Below are 16963 nucleotides of genomic sequence, written 5' to 3'. Positions count from 1 at the left end.
AAACTGCTGTGAGCTGTTAAACAGCTGCCATGTTCCACCCCAGAGGTGGCTGCCACTGAGCAATCCCTGCCTAGTTTGAATGAGTGATTCCTAAGCTTGTAAAGAGCTGTAGGATCCTTTGGATGCGCTAGGTGTAGGTTCTTATACACGTATGCACAATGGCTCACAAACAGAGCAATAACTACAACCTGAGATACAGGGTATAAAACAAGGTACAATTCAACTGCCTGCAGAGAAAGTGCTGACTCTGGGAATGCTCCCTGCTGGGAACAGAAAAAAACCCTCTCCTAATACCCAGATCAAACCCACAATGCGATTTCATCAGAGCTGACTGGGGAAAGTCATATGGTCACCACCGACTTTGCAGAATGCTTTTCATCATTCCGCAATCCACACCGCAACGTCCACATGCTGCTGGAAAGGCCAGAGCAAGCAAATCAGGAAACTGACGTGCACAGGGAATCCATCTGTAACAGTCAGGAAGGCATGTAGCAGCAGACAGAGAGGCGTTCCCATGCCGGTGCAAGAGTCGGGGGAAACGGCCAGATGGAGATTCTGGTCCAGACATTAGGTAAGCAGGCATTCCTCTCCCTTGTCAAATCCGTGCTGCTTGGATAGAAAGAGCCACTGCTTTTTGCAACCTGGAGATCACGCCGATTCTAAAACCTACTTGAATAATCACCAATGTTCCTTAAAGGGGATCCTACCAACGCTAGTTCTCCCAACATTTCACTTAGGCTTGCAAACCCCTTTTATTCTTTATTGGCCGTCTTTGAATACTTTGTGCCTTTGCACCATCCCCTCACCTCAAACGGCAGAAGACCCAGTATTCACACCCAACCCTATAACAACAAATCCATGTCTGCAGCCCGACTCTCAGGAGCAGCCCTACAATAACAAACCAGAAACAACGTTCTTCTCCTACAGCCATAAAATCAAAACCCAGAATGCACAGCATAGCACTCAAGAGCAACCCTAGAACAACCAAAATGTCCACCCTGCCCTAAAGCATGATCCTGCCACAACAAGCCAGTGCCCATGTGATGAAGACAAAAATATTAGCTTTGGAAATGGATACCAGTCTTGGATTTCCAAAAGTTTTAGGGTTTCTAAGACTCATTGAAAACAGGATTTTAAAACCTCCAAAGGACACCTCAACACCATCCTACCAACGTGGGGAGATTTTTGTTTTATGGCGGATCCAATCTGGTTCATTTCTGGAAAAAGTGGTTTTGAAAATTCACGGTTCAGTGGCGGACTCTACAAAGGGACATGGCCAGAGGCAAAACACTCTCCAGTCCATTCCGGGCATAGAGGGGGTACATATGTAACAGCACATTTATAGACTCATAAATATAAGTACTCACCAGTATTTAAGTGCTGCTGGAATTCACGTGAGAGCGAATGGAAACTATCCAATGCACTGGGAGTTCCTAAATGCCCCTGCTCCCCCATTCACCAATCCTCCCTCAATTCCTTTCTACTGCCACTCGGGACAACATTTGCCTTTGCTAATCCTAACAGCTGACCTTTGTGTGCAAGTGACTGTTAGTGCTCTGTGGTCTGTTCCCACGCCCCTGCAAAATTATTAGTAATGGCAGACTGGGCAGCTATGAAGATTTGGACCATCTGTGCTTATGCAGAAGGGGTCTGTGTGTGTGTAAAGTATGGCTGCGAGAAATGCACGCGTGTTGTTCAGGTTGGTTCCCCATCGGTTTGGGCCTGCCCAGAACCTACAGGCTTGTGGGGAAGGGTTCGGCTATCTGGGAAGGTGAAAAGCTACCATGCGATCAAGACGGGGAGAGTGGGGTTGAGATCACCTGCCAGCCTGCACGGGAGGTGGGCACGCTGAAGGCTGCAGAACGCTGCGTTAGAACACGCCACGTCGGGAGGATGCTTTCCAAGAAAATCACCAATAACATCCTGCTGCAACGTGTCATTCAGTTCCCACCCCCCCAGACTCTGCTCCCGTCAGAAAACGTTAATATCCTACCGCTTTCCCATGCCATTCCTTTCCCTCTACGTAGATGTTGTACGTGCTCTGCCCATATGCACACGGCACACACAATTTTAAGCAGATTAAGGCCCTGATCCAGCAAAGCACTTATGCAGGTGTTCTGAATCGAGGCTAATATATTTAATGCAGCCTCCCTTAATTTTATACAGCACCACAGGCAGGATTTCTTTGTCCCTAGTTCTCTAAGACCCCTGATCAATAACCGTGGACCCCAATGTAAGGAGAAGGAAAACTGAGGGCCTGGCCACAGTAAGTATTTGGACACTTGCATTCAGTTCTTGGCTTTGTCATTGTTTCGCTGCATGACCCTGGGCAAGTTACTTCCCCTTCTCTGCCTCAGTTTTCCCATCTGTAAAACAGGGCTAATAAAGGTGTTCAAGCCCATGACCTATCTGATCTCTGAGTTTTAATTTTATTCTGAAAGAAGAATGTAAAAAGTGCATTTTTGATCAAGACTAGGCTGAAATCTTGCCGTATTTCGCTGGGGTCTAGGGCTGGAACTGCCTGTGAAATCTGACTTCCTAAATCGACACAGCAAGTGGCATCTCTGATGGCAAAGTCGAATAGGACTTAAGGATGAAACCAATAGCAGTCTACAGAGGTTGCCCTAAAAACCTATGGAGCTGAATGGAAGATGAGATTCTTTCTGAAAGTTTTCAGAGCCTTCGTATAGAATTTTATGGCAGGGATAGAATTCTCTATTAAGTTATATCAGATGACTCAAACTTAGAGAAATGATTGGTTCTCTGTTAAATTCTATCAGACTTTTCCATAAGGGGGAACTTTCTCCTCGTTAATATCACACACCATTCTGCTTCCGAGCAAAACTCTGGGCTGGCTTTTCACTTGGCACAACTCAGCACCTCGCAACGAATAATACATGTTCAGTGAGAAACAGGTGATGGAAAATTACTCCCAAGGAAGCAGCGATGGGGCTAAGTTCCTGAACATGGCTTTAGCATTCAAGGGTGCTTTGTATTGATGGGACATTAACCTAACTTCCACTGTTGCCAGGCAACGGTGAGTTTGATGGAGGGAGCAGTTTTAACAGCTGCCCTTTTACACAGACAAGGGGTCAATTCAGAAGCTTGGTTTTCATTTGGGGGGGGAAGAAAGAAGCAGGAAGAAAAGATGCATTATTTGACTAAAAGATCATGGTTTATCATGCACTGTTTCCCACCCTCCAGAGTGAAAAAAAATAAAATAAACCTCTTAGATTAGTTTTAAAACCTATTTATATGCTGTTCGTGCAATCTCAGGCCTTTCTTTGCAAGCTGATTTCCTGCTGGTACTTCAGTAAAGAAATGCACACGCTCCAGGTACATTGGCCGTCAGTCACAGGTTTGGGAAAGGTGCATACTGAGTTTTATAAGTGACAACTGTCCCACTGAGGGAACATCTGATTAATTATAACCAGGCGATTAATACAAAGGATAAATAAAACCAGAACTATATTTATTCCCTAAACCAGAAAAATAATGGTTTGGTTTAACAAGATTTTAATAATTAAGGCTGGGATTTGAAAGGCATCTATGGGAATTAATCATCCAAATCCCATTGAAATCATGCACCTTTGAAAGCCGCAAGTCTGTATGCTCAGTAAATAAATAAATAAATAAAACATTACATCACTGTAAAAATGACTCGCTATAAGACAGCCGTCTTTGTGCGTCGCCAGAACTCAGCAGAAATGCTCCTCTAACAACTAGTGTGATGCCACTTTAAGGCTCTCTCAAGCTGCTTGGCACAGATTTACGAAGCAAGATAAACTAGAAAATGCACAGTCCCTTTCCAAACCATTTAAATCAACAGCATTCTATTAAAGTCAAATACACAAAACCAGCCACGTTAAAAATTCACAAATTGGTAGATCAGTGACGAGAGAAAGATCTGCCAAGTCCACTGCTTTCCCCGGTAGTACTCTCCTTAGCAGTCACTGGGTTTTTTTGCCTGGAGCTGGGTTCAGTGCAGGGAGATTTCGCTCTGCCTCAAAGAGGAACTGATGGGTTTCAAGAAACAGCCCTGGTACTAAAAACAGGCCTGTCTACATTTATGATACTGGCACTGGAGTAGCTAGACTGCTGCAGTCACTCCATTGCAAACCCTCACCTAGACACGCTGCACTGATGAAAAGCAGGACGTGCACCACTCTGGCCATTTACTGGATACAGTAATACTGGATACTAATTCAGAAGGGTTCAAATCACACTTCTCTTTCCCTGATGTGCCAGATCACTTAGGTTACCAATTCCAGATCCCCCAGGCTCCAGACGTGCCATAAACACGGGCAATCGTTTCCACACGCTAACGAGTAGCTATACCATAACTTCACAATGGACAGGCAGGTGGCTTTGGATGGATTGTGCCAGTAAAGATGCAATTCTGGCCCCCTCCTTTGGTTGCTGGACTATGAGCAATTTATTATCGAGCAGCGAGATTGGAGAGGGAGCTCCCCTTCTTGCCCCATCACCACTTCTCCTGGCTCCTTTTACCTGCCTTCTACCCTTTCCCCTAGCTCCTCCCTCCACCCTTGGGCAGACTGCAGGCCTGTTGGTTGAGGTGAGCCTGCAAACGTCCCAGCAGAAATGTGCAGAAAAGCCAGGCTGCACAAGCTGGATAAACAGGAGGCAGCCGTGGCTAGGAGCGAGAGAAGAAACTCCAAGTCAGCCGCTCCCAAGTTCCAGTCCCAGCTCTGCCTAACTCGCCCTGGGTTTACCCTGGGCCAAATCACTGGACTGCCTCACTTGCCTCACCTGTAATTCTCGCCTCCCCCCCGGGGGCGCTGACGGGATTGATTAGCTACTGTGGCAAAGCCCTCCTTCAAGGCTAAGCATTACTAGCTACGCAGAGGGGTGGTTTTTTGAAAGGAAGAGACCTCCAGTATCGTCAGGAGGACATGCCTTTAATGGGAAGGCGACCTGATTTTTCACAGCGCCATCACCTCCTTGCCACTTCTCCCTTGGGCAGAACGCAGCAGGGTACGGGACACAGGTTCGGGGGGCCCCAGAAGCAAAGAGGTGTTTTAACTTCAGCTCCGTCCATCCCTGATGGAGGAAGGCTCTTTGCCTCCTGCAACAGCGGCCCATGACTGACAGCAAGGAGGCTGCCATGCACAAGAGGCCAGCTATCATAGCAGTCTCCCCCCTTGCCATCTATCTCCAGGAACTACCTGGAAAGGCAGCTTATTCAGCTGCCCAGTGGCGTGTGGTGGCCAAAGTTAAGATCAGGTAGGCGCAGATTTACTACCAAGATGCTTCCTAGCCCGGAAAACGTACATGTGTATTCTCCCCCCAATGGCTCAGCTCTATAAACACTGATTTCTTTGCGGGGGGAGAGCGGGGGGGGGGGGGGGGAGGAGGAGTCTTTCCATCATGACCCACCATTTCTCTTCATTTAAAGGGCCATCACGATGACTGCTTTGTTCTGGACACGCACGCCAGAACAATTGATTATTCACTTATCCTAACAAGCCAGGGCAATGCCTACCAATGACCTGCTGTTCAGATCGAAGTGTGTTTAAAAAAAAAAAACCAACCACCTCTTGCACTTCTCTGGCATATTAACTCCCGATGAATCCCGCACCCCTTTGCAAATTAAATAGAGGAGAATCCCTTCTTCCTCACGATGAAATGCAGCTGCCTCTAGAGTGGAACGCAGCAGCTAACAGTGCATCCCAGTCTTGGGGAGGACAGGAGGCATGCTTTATTTGACTGAGCCACTCCCAGAGCTGGGGGTTGATGGAGGTAGAATTTAAAATGTCTAAACTGGAATAGATCAGGATGACAAGGGCTAGAATCCCTACTTTGGGGAAAACATGCCAGGGAATGTTTAATGAACACAAGTGGCCATGGCCTCTGCCTTACACTCAACCAAGAGTCTGGCAGTTCAGTGCCATGATAGCAAGAGAGACTGCCATCCACTGAGACGCCAACACCAACCCAGAAACACCCTGTTTCTCCTCCCTGGGTCTCTCATGTATGGATCACACCCATAGAGTGGCTTAGAGTGTCTGACCCAGATGGGACAGCTACAGTCATTGATCTTTTACTATTCTATGAGCATGGGTGCAAACAAATCTCCATTTTCTTCTCTTTTCAAGGCGTCAGTTTTTTAAAACGTGGTTTATGGAACAAACCCAAATCTCTCAGTGCTCTAAAGCTTGGATCTCAGCACTTGGCTGACCCTTCCCAGTGGCCTAAAACAGATCACCCTGCAAGTGAGCCTGCTGTACTCATCCTGTGCCACCTTGCCTACAAGGGTCACCACAAAGCTAGGAGATGGCCAGGGCCTCCCCCTTTAACTACCTCGCTTGCAGGCTGCAAGGCTGGACAGCTAGCAATGAAGGAGGGCATGCATGCTGCAGCGATGTCTGAAGCTTACACCACACAGGATCAGTCCCTTATTTTGCTCCACAGTCATCTTGGCCAAAGTTGGAGATGAAGAAATCTGCATGCGACGCTTGGGGAATCTCACAGACAGGTTTGGCTCAAGTGCCCCACTCTAAACCTACGAGTGAGATGGAGTTGGCAGAGGGACACGCAATATGGCTAATTCACTAAATACTTAATGCAAGCAAGACTCATGCGGAAGTAATAACAATCCAGCACAGCTTTACAGAGGCCGCAAGGAATGGGCACAGTGCTCCAGTTTCAATTCTTGACCTTAATGAGTGGTACATTACTGACCAGAAAGGAGAGTTTTTTTAAGATGGCTTTGATCCTTAAAAACTGAAGCTAATCCCCTGTAAACCAGTGGTTCTCTGCCTTCTCAGCTGTACGGCAAGGAGGAGTTAGGGAAATGCTCCATCCGGTGAGAACAGCGCATGTCCTTCCATTAGCAGACCAGAGGATGCAAAGAGCCAGAGTCAAGTCAAGTTTGATGGCTCCCGGCAATGTGGCATTCGATACTGACCAGGGAGGGCAGGAATGACACAACATGTCACTGCATCTGCCTGATCCACACTCCATGGTGGGCCAGGCAGCCAGTGTGTCTATTCGGCTTGCTCACACGTGGGCTGCTGCTTTCAGTCCCCTTAGTTTCCAGTCTTAGGCTGCTGGCAAGGGGAGAGAACAGTGGGCTATTGGCAAGCTGCAGTTGGTGGTCTCTCAGCAGAAGCAGTAGGCAATCAAGTGTATGATCAACAAAGTGCCTTACAGGCCTGAGGGCCACGTGGGTTCTTACCTGTATTCATAGTGATGTGACATGAAGCCAGAAGAGGGTCGGACGTCTGCCTGGGCCAGGGTTTTAATGGGAGATTTGAAAGGCTTTTCAGAGCTGACTGAGCGGAAGGTGCTGAAGTCATGGGTCCCTAGGAGGGAACCCGCTGCTTCCTGCATGGCAGGAACATTCAAATGGCTGGAACAAAATGGAGAGAGATACATCAGAGCAAGAAGGAAGGTCTGAGGGGGGGGTCTGGAAGCAAGGGAAGGTTCTGCACAACCATGTCTTTTGGGCGGGGGGAGGGGGAGGGAGAAGAATAAATTTCCAAGAAGTATCCAGGTCCAAGCCCCAGATTCAGACACTCTAGAAAAAAACTGAGAGGGGCGAGTAGAGGGTGGGGAACTCCCATATTGCAAATGGCCCCCTACTTTTAATGGCCCAAACCAAAACACATGGTGTTCCAAACCCTAATCCAGATGTGAATTCTGTTCACCTCTAAGGGACCTACTACTGCAAAGGTTTACGCAAGGCAGTATCTATCAAAGAACTTCTAGATCTCTCATGACTGCAACCTCTGATCACCTGCATGAAAGTTACCGCCCTGAAAAAAACAAACTAAAAATCCTCCCTGGAGGATGAGGTTCTGATAAATTAAAATGGAAATTGCAGAGACACAAGGACAATTACCTAAACCAGGCATTTGGAATAGCCTGCTACAAGCAAGCCAACCCGCAGGTGTAACGGACTAGAGATGGAAGAGGAACTGGCAACAGCACAAGTTCAAGGCACTGCAAACTCTCAATGAACAGATAGTGTAAAGGGCAAAAAGTAAAGTTAAGATTGCTAGTTGCCATTCACATTTAATAACCCAAAACGTTTCAAGGTGGTAGATCTTCTTTTAAGGTTTTTTTGTGGAAAAAATGGTGGGTTTGTTTTTGAGAGTCCTTCCCTCCCAACAGAAATCACCACAGGAAATGTCCATTTTTGATTAAATGTTGGGGTTTTTTTTGTCAGAAACCCACAAAAATGGTGTGGCTTTTGGCTGAACATTTTCAGTTTTTCAACAAAAGCCCCAACACTTTTGAAGAAAAACTTCAAAACAGTTTTCCATTTTTGTGGAAATTTTTCACAGGAACAAAAAGGATTTCCCAACTAGCTCTAAAGGTGGTACTGGGAATACAGAAAGGAATCTGGTTTGGGGATTTTTAAACTGACAGTGTCCCCTTTAAAATATATATTTACGGATTTAGGGCTGATGCTGCTTTCCACTGAAATCAGTGGGAATTTGCTTTCTGGATTTTGTTAGAGTAAGAATCAGTCCAATTAGTAAATTGCCCCCCACTCAGCGTTTGGTACAGTCTGTCTTTACCCACTGTGTGGTATTGTCCTTTGAGAAAATTAACTGCAACATCTGGGCTAAATTACATGTCATTTCACAAAGCTTGAGATTAAGGTTTATAGTGTGTGCAACATATAATTTTGCAGTTTTAAGTTGTTTTCCCCCTCCTCAGCCCACAAAAAAGAACGCACATATTTACCATTAGGACAACATAAGTTTGATTTCTCTGCTGGGACCATTTGTGATTGTTTTGCTGGCTTTATAAGAATACATGTAATGAAAAATGTCAAGTTATTCCATTAGTGGTGATAAAACTATTGTAACTGACTTTGAAGTTATAAAACTGTTTTACTATAATGTGATTGGAAAAACTCCAAAAACCCCAATATTCTTGAATGTATATTTATGATAGTATATGATAGTAAACAAGAATGAGGATAGCTTGACATTGTTTTATTCTTTAACTAACAATTTATAGTATCTTAAAGCTTGAAACTGACATCCTGTTTCTTTACTAAAATATTTGTATCCTCCATTGCACGTATGCCGCTATATTACTAAAGGGTTGTTTCATAGGTACCAATCTGCAACAACTGGCTTGCTATTCCAAGATTGTTTACGAGCACTGGGCGACGCAGACTGGTTTGTTTTTGTAGGGTTGCATATGAATGATTGGCACCTGCGTTCATTCATTATTTGAACACACAGCATTGTAGAATGTGACCAGGGAGAAGAATTATATGGATTTGCGAACGGGGGCAAGAAAAAAAACATTGAGCTGTCAGGCTTGATGGGACTGTACAGAGCAGACTATCTGTAACTCTAAAATCTGCAAGGTAATGGGTTTCTGCACATTTGTTTCTTGTTGGATAACTGTGCCCTAGATTGTCAGAGTTAACTTGCTGTACAGAAAAAAGTCTCCATTTTAGATGCTTCTCACTCTCTACAGAGGATGCAAAAAGTTTGCTCCATTGCGAGTTTCTGGCTTTGGCAGCGCAGAGAACGTCAGTCACAGATGCACTCCTTTGTGGCTCAATCACTGCAGATCTGCTATTGGCTGTAAGCCAGCTAGGCCATTGCAGTTATCCCAGATCTCACTGAAGAAAGGATGGACAGCCAGATTCACAGCGGCAGTAAGTCAGCGTGGTTCCAGTGACTTCATTCGACAAAACTGACTTACACTGGCTGGGGATCTGGTCTCACACCTGGAAATTTAGGGCTTGTCTACACAGGAACACTCAGGAAAGTGAATCCAAATTAACTAATGGTGTGAATTTAAAGTGTATTAGTTAAACCACATTAAACCCATTACCATATTAAATTATTCAGAATTAAAGTGGACTTAATTCCACTTAGTTTAACTCACTTTGAAACTTAAAAAACAAAAAACAAACAAACAGAAAAACATCTCCATAATCCAAAAAAGGGGATTTTCCTGAAAACTTCGGTTAATTAAATAAACTTACTCTCCCTTCGGAGCCCAGCACAGATCCCTTTCAAACACCGGTATTTGGGAATGGTGAGAGCAGCCTGTCACCAGCCGATAAACATAGGTTCTTGACAGTGCAGAGAAGCGTGCGTGGAAGTTATCAGACACCCGATAGGCACTCAGAATGCTGTTAGGAAAGAAAAGTTGGGATCCTTTTTAACCCACTGGTTTAAGCCTGGTCACTACCTGGATTGGCGACCTCCAGAATTAAACACACAACAGACTTCTCTAGGAAGCTCCTCTGATGATTCCCTAGTTACCACCCATCCCTTTGATCTGATAACAAACCAATGCTCTAGCATGGAACTTGGGGTCACTGTGGATTTGTGTTGATTAGGATAGAAAAGGAGACTGTATGCTTAAACTCAACTGGCTGGCACTTGGTAAAGTCTACACACCCCGACTACCCACCCTAGAGTTTTAGACTGTGTTAGCCATCACTTCTAGCATACCTTTAACTCCCAGACAAAAGCAAGCCTGCGTCACTGTAGAAGGTATCTTTAGAATGAGACACAACTGAGGTTCTGACCCCTTGCAGTTATTAACAACCCCAGAGCTCTTTTTGCAAGAACAGGGAGGTAACCTTGGTGTCCTGACCTAGGTTCCAACCTGAGTAATTAATTCCTGCCACCCTTAATTCCCTTTCCATTTCAGTTTCAACTGAAGGGTGTATCTTAAACTCATATGTTGCTGAGCACTGCTAAACAGCTGCTCCATTCCGCCTTAGCAGTAGATGTGGAATGCAAAATGGTATACATCTAAATATGCATAAAGTATTCTCTCCCCTTAAGGGGGGTGGGTTTGTGTGTCAGAGAAAGTTTTGCAGGAGTAAGACAAGCAGGAGTTTGTTCACGGTTTGCAGAAATGCTGTGGGATAAAATGTACTATACAAATGTAAGATATTATATTATGCTACATTATGGCTAGCATCAACCACAGCGGGGCCACTAGCTCTTCAGTGGCTGGTGCAAATGTCAAGGGACGCATAATGGGGTTTGTTTTGTGGTTTTTTTGCAAGAATTCACTATATACTTACCAGTTTCTTTGGTATCCCTAGTATGTTACACAAAACATAGAACATCATGATTAACTCTGTTGCTACTGATGTGGATTTAAAAATTAGATCTTTCTGCACCTTCCCCACTATCCTGCAACTCCCACTGTCATGCCTAGATCACACGAATGACGGCAAGAGAACCATGCTCTCCCCCACCAGGTCCCTTCACAGCAGAGCTCTGCAACGAATGAATAAATCTTAGAGTTGATGGATTTTACCCCAGGTTGAGCACATCCACACTAACTTTCATGCAAAGATTATAGCCACAAGGTGAATCCTAAGTAGCGATCGCTGTGTGGAAGCTGGCCAGACTGCTACGAATCAGTTTGGAGTGGGGAAATCCACCGTGGGGGTGGCTGTGATGCACAGGTGCAGGGCCATCAATCGCCTCCTACTATGAAGGACTGTGACTCTGGGCAATGTGCAGGACATAATGGATAGATTTGCAGCAAAACTTTCTCACTTTCGCTTCGGAGTCAGAGAGCAGGATGGCAGCCCGGGAAGGGGTGGGGGTGAGGTGGCACTGGGGTATCAGTACGACCACATCGGGCTGTTGTTCTGAATACTGGTACCATTTTCCACAGGCAGTAAACTGAGGGTAACCAAGGCTGTAAGGGAGCAGCTCCTGCATGCATCTGGCTGCAGACTGGATCTGCATGCTGCTAGCCTGAATGCTGCAACGGTGCCTTCTGAAGTAATTGCCGAGTGCCATGGCGAAGCATCCTACCACAGGGAAAGAAACAAAGCAGCCCTCCCAAGAAACCTTCGGCAGAGGATTGCAGATTAGCTCCAGGAAAATTTCTTAGAGATCTCTATGGAGGATTCACGGGGTCACCCCAGAGTGCATAAATTAACTGTTCACCAGGGCCCCCTCTGCCTCGCTGCACAGGGGAATGAGAAGCAGATCGCAACTGACCCTGTGTTGGTTATTTCACGACCTCATCTAGCCTGGTTAAAAAAAGCCGTACATGGGCAGATGTGTCCCTGCTGTACTTAAGCAAACGGAGGACTTACCAGAGCTTCCCTCCCCTGCATCAGGCTCACCAGAGCTCGACTGCTGGGACTGGCTAGACTGCTCAGGAGTCAAAAAGAGATTCTGGCTCCTCACACCACCGGCTCTCCCTGTCACCTGTCCCCATCCTCCTCTGCCTCCATTTCCTCGTCCTCAGAGTTCATTCCAGTGGGCCAGTGACTCCAGCCCCCCCACAAAATATCCATGGGGCTCTTGACCGTGCAGGTGGGGCTGCTGCCGAGGACGGCGTGCAGCTCCTCGTAGGAGCGGCACGTTTGTGGCTCCGCAACAGAGCAGCTATTTGCCTCCCTGGCCTTCTGGTACGCCTGCCCCAGCTCCTTGATTTTTACACGGCCCTGCTGCGCGTCCCTGTCGTAGTCCTCCTCCACGCCCCGAGCAATCTGGCGGTAGACGTTGAACTTCCTACAGCTAGCGCGGAGCTGGGACTGCACAGCTTCCCCTCCCCACATACCCAGGAGATCCACCTCCTCTGGGCGTTTGCTGCCTGACGCCGGCATGGTCAGCTGGGCAGTTCCTGTGTTAGCTCTCCACACCGAGCAAACAGGAAGAGCCATTTCATAAGTGCCCGGGGCGTTAAAAGGGGAGGGGCGTATAGCTGCATAGCTGGCTGCAGGACAGCAGGGTTCAAACCGGTTACCAGAGCGGTGACGGTGGGACACCTCCTGGAGGTCACCGAGGACGCCATGAGCAATGCAGTGTCTGCATCGACACTGTGTCGCCCTAACTACGTCGCCCGAAGAGCTCCGCCTCTCCTGGAGGCGATTTTGTTCCATCAGCGTAGCGAGCGAGTTAAGGCGGCAGGAGGAGCATTGGAGCGTAGACACCTCCACAGTTAGGTTGACGTAAGGCAGCTTACGTTGACCTAACTCGGTAGCGTAGCCTGGGGCTCAAAGGCTTAGGGACACCCAGAGCATAAGACTGCATCCCTGACCATCTTGGCTAATAGTCATTGATGGACCTACGCGCCATGAACTTATCTAGTTCTTTTATGAATCCAGTTTTGCTTTTGGCCTTCACAGCATCCCCTGGCAAGGAGTTCGACTTCCACAGGCTGACTGTGCGCTGTGAGAAGAAATACTTCCTTTTGTTTGTTTTAAACTTGCTGCCTATTAATTTAATTGGATGACCCCTGGTTTGTATGTTATGTGAAGGGGTAAACAGCACTTCCCTGGGGGCTTTAATGAGTTCCCTCCCATGCTTACAGTCAAGCATGAACTCGAGTGCCTTCCTGAATCGGGGCCCTGAGAAGGAAGGTCCTTCCAGTCATGGCCCACCTGGATACCCAAGGAGCACACTCCTCGCTAGCTCTTTCTGAAGGCTGTTACTCAGCTCACTGCAGCAGATGGAGATAGCAGGAAACTAGGTCACTCCCCCACCCCCCCAAGACAGACACGACTTTGCCGCAGTCGGGTGGAAATGCAGGGAGCACGTTGCTGCCTCTTAGACTGATTCTGCAGCCAGGAAGATGAGCACGTGGACTGCATTTAAGAGACCTCCACGAAATCACAAGCTCTTGTGTATTCAGAGGAAGGGCGCTAGGACAAAGTTATCCCCGGCGCAGCTCCATGGACTTCAGAGCCGTTACACCGGTGAAGAACTTGTCCCTTTCCTACACTCCCTTATTTTCTATTTTAATCCAGGTAGAGGAGCCTCTGTGAGAAGCTGCCATGGCGATGGGGCTACCTTGGTTTAAAACAGAGGGGGGCCACAGATTACAGCGGGGGGAAGCAGGGATACAGCTCCTCCTCCTCTCTCTGGCTTTAGGGAGCAGTGCCCACGACCCTGTTAGCTCCTCCACTTCTTTCCACCTATTTAAGCCACTGGAGGCAAGAGGTTATACTGAAGTGCTTCCCGCAAAGGATGCTTCGCCTTGGAACTCAATTCCCCTCTTGGTCCAGCTGAGCACAGATTTGTTATCCTGCAGGGACAGGCTGAAGGATATTGCCCCATGGGCTTTTGGAAGAGGCCGAGGTGTGGAAGGGAAAGGTCATTATCCTCTTCTGGCAGGTGTGACTCTAACCAAGGTGGGCCGCCCCTCTGCGGAATGCAGGGGTCCTTACAGTGCCAGGGGCCCTTTGCATTAGGTATGGGGTGCTCTGAACCTGGCATCTGAGGAGGAATGAGATCAACAGCCATTAAAAAACCCAGGTGCCTATCAAGAGCAAATATTTGAGCAACAAACGGATTTACAAATATTTTTCTTGTGCCCTGGGGGTTTTGCCAGCTGGAGTGCCCGCTGATCCTCTCCCCGACTGCCATGGAGTGGATCAGGAAGGATCACGGAGCTGAAGGACTCAATGCAGTTTTCCTGTAACAAGCCTCATCTGACCCCAGTACCATAATTAAATGTTCCATTTATTCCCCCCGCACACACACACTCTGCAAGTATGCAGTTCCCCTGGAGCCTTCCTCGTCAATGCTCATCTACTTATTAGGAAATAATCACCCTTGTATGCACTCCAATAGAGCGGCTCTTTCAAAAAAGAAATATATTTATGCACACATGATTCTTCTGTGTACACATTATTTCCTGCCTCGCACACTCAGCGTAGTGAGAGCTACAGTCCTTTTAGAGCTGGGAATGTCTTTCCACAATGTAGTCCCCTCAGCTTCCCTCCTTGCTTCATTTCAGTCACTCCTAGAGCCCATTTCAGCAGCACGGCCTGCAAAAACCATGCTTGGCACTGACAAAGTCGGGATTTCCAAAGGAATTTAGGTCCCTTGGTTACCTAGGCTGGGATTTCTCCAACGACATAAAAGATGGAGTCATCAAAATAAGTGTACTTCTTGTAACCACAAAATCATAGACCTGTAACCTGGCTCCTTTCCACCCCTCCCATCCTTCCAGGAGTGAGTTGTCTCCTCTCTACCAAGTCTGTCTTTCAGACTGGAACTAGAGCTGGTTTGAAAGAGTGGGGGAGATGAATTTGTTTTTTCCCAAAAATATTCCAAACTTCTGAACATTTCAAGCAGCTCGAGCAGCGAGCCCTTCTCAGAACCCTGCCGTGTACGTGCGGTCTACGGTGCACGAAGCAAACTTGTGACTGATTTGCAACACCCCACCTTTATTGCTTATGCCTCTGACCCTGCAAAGGGAATTATACACCCGCTTGGGAGCCCTGCAGAAGTCAATCGGACTTTATGCAGGAGGTTGGTAGAGCAGGATCAGCCCTGGGCCCAGTGCCTGGCGATGTTTGCCGGATACAGCGCTTAGGCATGATCGGTACAGGCTAAACCCACATGATAAGAGAACTCCACCTACTGACAGGAACTGAATTATGACTATTTATCTGTATTACCGTAGCACCACAGAGAAGGACCCCATTGTGCTAGGCGCTGTACAAACACAGAACAAAAGGACAGTCCCTGCTCCAGTGGGTGGACAATCGACATATAAGTCAACAGAAGGGGGAACACAAGGAAACAATGAGGCATTACTGGGCTGTGGTTTCCGCACCCCAGAAGCCTAACCATTGTCAAGTTGTTTGGAGGCACCAAGGCAGAGAAGAATTCTGAAAGTGATAATGGGGGGGGGGGGGCGCGGCGTTGGTAGATGTTTATGGGACGCTCCTCCCACGAGGGAGGGGCAAACCCACTGACCAAGTTTTTCAAGAGTAACTGGTGATTGGTAGCACCTCAGTTTGTGGGGGATCCACTTGAGATGCCGTAAAGGGACCCGATATTCAGAAGGCAGGTGCTCAGCACTGTCTGAAAACCAGACCCCACATCTCAAGTGGATGGTACAAAAATCATTCGTTACTGTGAAAGCCTTGGCTGTGTTCTCCTGTGCTCTGATTCAGAGAGGTACTACCTTCCACTGGTGATACAGAGGAAGCAAAAGTGATTCTTAAAGATCCCAACAGAATCTGTATGGAAGCAATATTTTATTAGCAGGTCCTGCGAACACCCTGGGGGAACCAAATACTTGACTTCCTTCACTTTCATCTGACATTAATGTTTATTTTGCTAGGTCTGTCATTAATCCAGAAGCAAATAATAAGCAAATATGGAACTGAAACCAGAAACAAAAGGAATACAAGTCAATTTTCCTGCCATGATTCCATCACTCTGACAAAATGCCAGCAAATATTCGGCGGGGAGCCATCCTACAGTCGCTGGGGAGAGGAGATGTCTTTAACAGATCTTCTCCATCTATGTGGTACATACTGGATCTGCGTGGGCGAGATCCTTTAAAATGTGCTTTGCAGCCCTAAAGTAATGCAAGACTGAGTCGAGATGCGGCAGTTGCTAAGGGACTGCAACCAGACTAGCTTTTGGGGAATAACAGGATCATTGGGCATGTAAAATCCCTATAAAGCAGATAATGCGCAAGGTACCACTGCCATATGGATAGGAGCCACAGAATACAAACACAAGAATGCCCTTAGGTCCTCTGAGTTTTTGCCCAGGGCGCAGCAAGGTGCAAGGGTTAGCCGAGACTGTGGGCAGGCACAAGCGAGAGTTGGAGGTGGCAGGGGGAGGAAGAGGGGGGGAGGGATGCGCTGGGATAGAGGGTGGGTTTCAAAACTCTTCTGCGATGGGTTAGGAATTCCTCACGCATGTCTCCAGCTCCAGAGCGTGGGTTTTGGTGGAGCATCATCTGGGGATGATGCAGCTGCAGCCAGTTTTGTGGAGGGGAAGATCAGATGAGAGATTAGGCCCATCACATGGCATATGGGAGAGCTCTACAGAAGGATATTACTGCTGATAATGCAGCCAGCCAGCATGGAATCTTGTTTCCCTTCCAAACTCTATCGACAATCATATGCTTTCACAAAGACCATCCCCCCCACCCACTTCCCCAATCTCAACCACATGAAAGTGCTGAGTTTTCTGTTCAGCATTAGGAGGGAATTTTTTTCAGCAGA

The 16963-nt window shown here is 47.2% G+C and overlaps 1 protein-coding gene across 4 annotated transcripts in view; it reads right to left on the bottom strand.

The window, feature by feature from the left end:
• Positions 1-16963, bottom strand: part of PUSL1 (pseudouridine synthase like 1) — a 66014-nt gene that overhangs the window by 22999 nt on the left and 26052 nt on the right. For all 4 annotated transcript variants that reach the window (XM_077837348.1, XM_077837346.1, XM_077837345.1 and 1 more), the window contains exons 4-5: positions 9983-10132; positions 7199-7372 (exon numbers count right to left, since the gene is read on the bottom strand). In XM_077837348.1, the coding sequence (XP_077693474.1) occupies positions 7199-7372; positions 9983-10132 (324 nt within the window). The remainder of the gene's footprint in view (positions 1-7198; positions 7373-9982; positions 10133-16963) is intronic.

The sequence above is a fragment of the Eretmochelys imbricata genome, chromosome 18, assembly GCF_965152235.1.
Source record: "Eretmochelys imbricata isolate rEreImb1 chromosome 18, rEreImb1.hap1, whole genome shotgun sequence".
In the NCBI taxonomy this organism is placed as follows: domain Eukaryota; kingdom Metazoa; phylum Chordata; order Testudines; family Cheloniidae; genus Eretmochelys; species Eretmochelys imbricata.
This window is presented reverse-complemented; position numbering and strand designations above follow the sequence as displayed.